The sequence below is a fragment of the Sipha flava genome, unplaced genomic scaffold (genome assembly GCF_003268045.1).
Source record: "Sipha flava isolate LNK unplaced genomic scaffold, YSA_version1 22185_pilon_pilon, whole genome shotgun sequence".
In the NCBI taxonomy this organism is placed as follows: domain Eukaryota; kingdom Metazoa; phylum Arthropoda; class Insecta; order Hemiptera; family Aphididae; genus Sipha; species Sipha flava.
Window position 1 is genome coordinate 1 of NW_020272850.1, and position 8,073 is coordinate 8,073.

The 8,073-nt window shown below is 27.2% G+C and overlaps 1 protein-coding gene across 1 annotated transcript; it reads right to left on the reverse strand.

Annotated features, from left to right (window-relative positions):
- Positions 1-2,422: 2,422 nt before the first annotated feature.
- Positions 2,423-5,210, reverse strand: LOC112683172 (UDP-glucuronosyltransferase 2B13-like). The gene is made up of 3 exons (XM_025554069.1): positions 4,991-5,210; positions 3,116-3,335; positions 2,423-2,967 (listed from the first exon to the last, which is right to left on the reverse strand). Exons 1-3 carry the CDS (start codon positions 5,157-5,159, stop codon positions 2,688-2,690), a joined length of 669 nt encoding a protein of 222 aa, XP_025409854.1. The 5' UTR covers positions 5,160-5,210; the 3' UTR covers positions 2,423-2,687.
- Between the last annotated feature and the right edge of the window lie 2,863 nt (positions 5,211-8,073).

Here is an 8,073-nt window from a genome sequence, read left to right on the forward strand (position 1 = left end):
TCGAGTAGTGATATAAGCCGTCATGACCGAACGAATATCAACTATAACTGACAGCCGAGGCACTGTGCAAACGCATATACGGTATATTACATACACGCACCTGTCGAGCGTGGTAATTCAATACGCCACAACAGCGTTGCACGGATAAAAATATTTCATAGTACTTAAATCAGCTGGACACCACCGCTGCGCGCGCATAACGAACAAATTTTCCGATCGCGCTTTTAAAACACTCGGCCGTGACACCGATTCATTTGTTATAAGATCGTTTACCGTTCGAAAACCTATTATTTTTAAGTTTTTTTCTCAAAACACATTTTTATAGATACGTAACTGCAAACCGATAAATGATCCATCTCTAAATAATATTAAATAACAAGTCGAATATACTTGAATTATCAATAAAAAAGCAGTTCAAATTTAAATGTTATTAATAATATAATAACTTATTATAAAGTTCAAGATATTACTTTAATTTAAACACTGCGCTTTAAGGTCGATTCACATATAACAGTGACTTGACGTGACGTGACGTGACCGTAACCTTCCGTGTTCAGTGCCATCCGTGATGACGAATTTTTCACATTCATTCTCACGATACCGTATACGGTATACCTTTTTATACCTTTTTATACCGTATTCCTTTTTATACCAGTGCTCCCTCGTGATCAGTGGTGTTTACTGTCTAGTTGTTATTCAGAATTGAATTTTAAGTTAATTTAATTTTTAGTGTTTATTTTTTTAATTAATTAATTTCTTAAGTGCACTATGAATTTTAGTATAGAAGAGCTTAGTATAATAGCATTGCTTTTGGACCAGGACGAAAAGAACGAAAAAAGAAGACACTGGATTCATCCCATATGAAAGTTATAGATAATTTCCAACTTAAATTATTATTTCACACCATTACATAATATACTGATATACATGTATTAACTAATAGTTATAATATAAAGTTTTAATATAAATAAATAACGAATACAAATACTCAGCATCAGTCTTCATTTCCTCACCAATTTCCTGTCATATTCTTCCCTTCAAATCGAAATTTAAATACTTCGGGTCCTTCAAATCATAAAGAACCTGTCTGTTCCGCACCAACTCAATCAAAAGTTTGTCGTTTATGACATAAATATTTTACATAAAAACAACTTAAAACAAAATACACTGGTCGAAATTTGTGTTTAGACGTTCGTGAAAAACAAAAAATATCGGCGACGACGTATTTTTATTTCTATCACGGATACTTGATGAGCACTGTGAACGCCAGAGCTTCACTGCGTCGGACGCATCTGAACACGCACGATCTATCACGGTCTATTAATATTTTTTTTTTCACTGAAGCTCACTGATGTTACATCACGTCACTTCACTGTTATGTGTGAATCGACCTTAATACGCTTAATAATATACGATTGAGAATGGCACGATTACAAACAGACCTTTTCCCGCAACATAATAAAATTAGAAAATGATTAGAAAAAGATAAAATGGGCAAGTTGCACCATCACTGCGCTGTTTTGAATTGCTTAGGCGCGCTTTTTTTTCGTTATCGCAACCTACCGAATTAATAAATTTAATATTATTTATCTATATTTTGTTTTGTTTTATTTTCAAATAATCAAATTTTATAAGATTAACAACATGGTTTTCTATTATTACGCCGGGTAATAGGATAGTAAACAAGATATAGAATAAATAATAACATATTTAACTATAATATTTTTTCCTAAATTTATATTAATTTAATGGAAAACCAATTTGATTCGTATAGACGTGTAGTTTATTCAAAACTATTATCTTGTAATTTTTTTAAATTTTTTTATTAATATTAAGCAATATTTTATGAATATATTATATATTAATATATATTTATACATTATTATATTATTTTATTTATATTTGTAACAAGAAACATTTTTTAATTAAACAATATATTGAATCATTTTATTTTAATTTGTAACGTAATTATAATATAACAATATTATAAATATCGAGTAGATTTTACTAAAAAAAAAATGTAATTAAATCATCAAATAAAATTCGGAAATGTATACGTATTTAGAAAAATATTAATTTGGTAACGTAGTATACAAAAACGTTTGCAATCGCATCATAAAAAAAGTAAAATATACGCAATCGTTTCTACCTTGATATATACTTTAACTTTAATTATGGTTATTATCAACTTAATCGAAGTATTGATATCAAAAATAACTTTTTGTTTATTGTAAATAATGTTTATCTGAATGACAGTGGCTTTATAAAAACATTATTAATACATAACTTTCAATTCAACTTACCATTAAAAGAGGAAGTTTTTATTAATACAAAAAAATATTACACAAAATAACATTTACAAACTCATAAATTGATAAAATTACACAAAGAAATTCAATGAAAAAATATAAATAATTGTTATTTTACTTTGCATTGAAACCCCTACTTATAAATGTATATATGTATTATGGACACCATAGAACAATTGGATTTATTATTTCACAGTATCTTTTTTTTTCACTTTTAAAATCGACGACGACCCCGGAATTATTTTACACATTGCTTCGGAGCCAATATAATATAATAATAATGAAATAGGACATATTTCATAGTACCTAAATCATAGATTAAATATACATATATATTGTATATTTCATCTATGCCTAAACTAAATGTAAATTACTAGATTATGTTTGTTTTTCTTTACTTTTTTTATATATAAGTCGTAAAATTTGTTTGAAAATTAAGTAGTACAATGATACAAAGATAGTTGCGATCGATATAAAAATTACCAACAGTACATCGATTAAATAATATTGGTACCATGGCATTCCAACAGCAGCTGAACGAAGGTGTGGTGCCCCTTTGTGTCTGATAACATACTCAGTCCAGTACACGGCAGTCTCCAGAGGAGACATAGGTCGATCGCGAAATACTTCTGATAACTCTTTGGCTTTTTGTTTATATCTAAATTATACAAATTAATATGAAACATAATCAACAATCTTCTGACACACATCTTAAATTAAGCTAAATGTAGTGTATGCATTCATGTAGCTGTACATATAGCACTTCATGTAGCTATGTTATGCAGACAATTTCATAAAACACTTACGTAGGGTCTGTAAGCATTGAATTTATTTTTGTAAAAATTTCATCTTCATTTAAATCAGTATAATACATAATCTCCGCAGCTCCTTTATCTCTAACAGCTTTGACGTTTGTCATTTGATCACCAAAAATTGGTATTGATAAAATTGGAACGCCTTCATACACAGCTTCAGTAGTTCCCAATAAACCACCATGAGAGATAAATAATTTAACATTAGGATGAGCTGTAAACAAACACAATAAATGTTATATTTTTTGATATTAAAAACAATGAACATTTTTAAAAATGAAACCTTTGGCATACATTTTATATATATATATATATATATATATATGAATTTTAAATAAATAAATAAGGTCGTTAAAAAACATTTTTAACAAAAAAAATCAGTTTTAAATGTATATTTTATAAAATCTGTTATAATTATGTAAAAAACCATATAGAATGTAACAAAAATCTAAGGCGTAAAATTGTTAATTTCGTAAATGTTTATTTTTGCATTGGGTTATTTGATTAGTACCTATTTCCTATATAATTGTTTATGGACATGTAAGTATTCGCCCAGAAAACAAATTAAATACATTTATAGCAAACATTAAAACTCATCAAAATATTTATAATTTTTATGCTAATCATGTATATTCTACTCGCAGTTAAATTATCTCAATCGTCAAAAAAAAAATTACAAGTAGATTGTTTAAATGGTATAGATAAGTTGTTGTTAATTGAATAACAATGGAAATACAATAAATAAAATCAACAATTTATAATTAGGTACTTATTAATCAATTTTGTTATTGTGAAAGGTGATTTAAATTATCAATTTATGAAGCAAATAATGTAAATCATTACTTTCGATCACAGTGAGCACATTTTTATTACATAGAATATAGTTGCTTGATGCTACCACAACATGGTATTTTCTGAATGAGGCTAACCAACAGTAATAAAATCTTGGATACACTAATAATTGTACCCATAAAAATGATATTATAAGTTATAGGAATTTTATATCAAATATAAAAATTTCAAATCCTAAGAAACATATATCAGTGGATATTTTCTCTAGTCATGTGAACTCATGTCGAAAATTCTTTTATCAAATTTACTTATTGTTTTATATAGATTGTAAATAAATTTCTTTCAATAAAAAAAAAAAAAAATCCTAAGAAGAAAATGTTATACTTTTGAACACAAATTACGTATATACAAGGATTACAGTTTTCAATATTGTTAAATTATAATAAATACATAATAATATAATATGAATGAACTTTTATTGCTAAAATATTTTTATAAATATAAATTAATAGATTCAATTTAATAATTTTCTACGTATTTATGAAATCTAGAAACTATGTAAATTAATGTAATATGTAATATAAAATGCATATAAGACAGGTACCTACTAACTGTAATGCCTTGAATAGCCTAAGCACTTACAGAAAAATAGAAAGACTATCTTCGAGGACGGACGTCGAATATTTTTTTAAAGGTGTAAAAAAAAATAAAATAGACTTTTTATGATTTTACTTTATAACTTTATTATAATTGATGAAATAAAGGACGATATGTCCGAAATGATATAAGACGTAGTTACTATACACCTCTAGTACTAGACTCCCCGTATGCTAACAATAACCCGTATATAAACCGAATCTTTTCATTTACGTAAGCAATATTAAAGTTGATGTACAATCATAACTTAAATCTTAGAGTTTATAAATGAAGTATCAAATTTCATTAATAAATATATTACAATATTATAATGGCTCATTGTGTCGCGTCGACTTATTGAAAGTTTGCGCGTGTGCTGATAGGTCAAAGGATAATTAGGCATTTAACATGCGTAGACATTTAAGTTATATATTACATTACCTAATATATCTCGTTGAGGCATCCATTTACGTATCATAACATTCGATGGTTTGTCGTGTAGTTCTCCTTCCCATTTCCATAGAACTCGTTGTGGAATTTTCTCAAAGACTTTTAAAAACATTTTTCTTTTTTCAACTGTAAAAGTTTCACCTCGTAATAAACTGCCCATACAGAAATAAACGACTCCGTGTTCTGCTTCGTCAATAAATGTTTGAATATCCTAAATGATTACACATGGTTTTAATTTATTTCATACATAGAAAATGCAATATAGTTATGTTAATACAATGATTCGTACTAATGTTACATTCTCGTGATCACATTATCAAACTAGGGAATACTTAATATACCTATTGGTATTATATACTTTATATTATATAAATTATCAAACATTATAACATTTTTTATTGAACAACCACTACAATTTTATTGGTCCAGCTGTATTAACTAGGACATTACCTAAAATTAAACAAATTAGCGTGAGATAAAAGCCTTCGTTAGGAAAAGTTCCCCTATTTAACATTAAAAGGACACTTTTGGCATAGTATTACATTGTAAAAAAAAATGAAACTGACCGATAAATATCTATATTGTCCAGTTTTTACTCCTACTTCTCTTTAAGCTTTCAGTAAGCACAGAAAAAATGTAAATGCTAGATACGAAATGTTCAGAGCTCTTTCTTATAATATAACCATATTATGGTCTAGGACAATGGTTCTCAACCTGGGCCCCCCTCCCTAGGGAGGCCTGACCAAATTCCAGGGGAAGCGTGAAATGTTGAAAAAAAAAAACACAAAAAATGAAAACGTTGCCATTTTCTAAGCCGTGCCTTGTCGCTGTATAGGTCGCCGCAGTTTTCGATTTTTTTTTATGCAAATAAAATAATTTAATATTAATAAAACTTCATTGAAGTTGTATTCTTATTAATCCAATAACCAACATTAAAGTATAGTTTACATATAAATATTATACGTACATCAATCCTATAGTAGTGAGAGGGTGGGGCCTGAACTCATAAAATAGTTTTAAAGGGGGCGCGGACAGAGGTTAAGAACCCATGGTCTAGTATGATGAGAAAAATATTGAAATTTTATTTATTCAAAGTACTTAAAAAATGAATGGGAAATAACTTCCCTAAGATTATTGTACACATAGGGGTTTGATAACAGAAAATAATTGTTATTAGTATTTTATTAAAATATATACTAATAAAAATAATCACTTCAAAACGTCCGTATACGGTAAATATATATGTATAAGAATATTGTAAAAATATAACTATTAAGTCAAATTTGTTGTTAATAATAAATGTTAATATTTTATGTATGACTACCCTGCCATATATAATATATGATTATAATATATATATATATAATATAACCTAACCTTGGTACATTGCAATAGTCCTATCCTACCCTAATCCTTGAAGGTTAATCGTAGGGTTAACAACCCTACATCGGAAAAATAACATGATAAGAAACCACAAAATAAGCCTCGGAATTAGATAATTGGACAACGACTGAAATTGGAAAATGGAATAAAAATTGGTACATGGAATATTAGGACTTAAAGCAAACTGGGAGCTACAGTACTTACTGGACACTATTAAAAAATATAATATAAACATATTAGCTCAGTAAGAAATTAGATGACCAAACGACGGAAGTATGAAAAAAAGAAGATAAAACATTATTCTATAGCGGACGAAAGGATTATAATCTTGGTAATTATTGGTACATAATCTTATGAAATACATAAATATATACATTTTCATTAAATCGTCAATGATGTTAAATGTAATCAAACACACACATCAAGGTATAACCAATATATATTTCTCGTTTCACTCTGAATCTAAAAATTAGGTTAAAAAAAATATATGTTTATTTGTATTTTATTTTAATTTTTTTTATATGGTTGTGCAATTTATATTGTGTATTATCTATAAGCTATAATAAACAATACAAATATTATTACAAAATGATTTCCACTACATTAATTTTTTGTACATCGTACAGTTATTGAAATACTGAACCAAATATTAAGTAAATAAAAAATTACTACTCCAATTTCGAGGTGTCGATATCAGTTTGATAATTATTATGTTTTAAAGGTTAAATGACGAAATAAACATCGAATTTGTAGTAGCTACAATGAATATTACACATTGTACATTATACATTATGTTTAAACGAGCGACGAATAATATTACCTACTTGACATACTATTTTCATACGCATGCGCAGACTTTGTCCGCAGGGGGGCTCACATTAAAAATATCTGAACCAAACATTCTTGTAATAAATTATTATTATAATAGTAACAGCATAATAATAATAAAAGGTACCGATAAAAAAATGTATTATTACTTCAGTAATTTATACTTATAAAATGTCACTAAACTAAAACATATTAACATATATAACATATTAACATATACATGCATAACTATTTCCAACACCATCCTTCTGAACGTAAAAGGAAAACTTTTGAAAATATCAATTAAATTGTCAGTATATTTTGTCATTACAAACTCTAATAGATAATTTGTAATGAGAGTTGATGTTTACAGAATTCTGTGTTTATTTTTGTTCATAATCATTCATAATTGTTATCACAACTCAAATGAACCAAATGTAATAACTTTTCAACTTGATTGGAAATGCATATATATAAATATATTGACGTAATATAATGAAGTATGAATATCAAATTTACATTTTTTAGTATACCAATGTTTATTATATTACATTTATTATTATTTATTAAATTACAAAAAAAAAAAACGGTCCGCAGAGGGTGAGGTGACTTAAACGCCTCCTTCCCCGGGCACCCGCCTAAGATTATTTTAAACATATGAAATCGAAGAGGTGTTATTGGGATCATAACTCTTTTATTAAGAAACCAAGGTTAAATCGTATGAATGAATATAAACACGCAATCGTTTTCTATTTATTCTATTTTACTATACATTTTAAACATTAAATTCAGCAATAAAAAACGTCTCAAAATTTTACAAAATCGAATCAGCCATTTAAATGTTTAGCTCATTCCGTTTATTCGGAAAATTTTATGTTTTCACA

Bases quoted from the DNA above. Each gene is read 5' to 3' on its own strand.
- LOC112683172 (XM_025554069.1), bottom strand. From the start codon at position 5,159: ATGGGCAGTTTATTACGAGGTGAAACTTTTACAGTTGAAAAAAGAAAA. The intron at 3,336-4,990 runs GTAATGTAATAT...GTTTGTTTACAG, and splicing joins GCCTCAACGAGATATATTAG to CTCATCCTAATGTTAAATTA. The intron at 2,968-3,115 runs GTAAGTGTTTTA...TGTATAATTTAG, and splicing joins TCAATGCTTACAGACCCTAC to ATATAAACAAAAAGCCAAAG.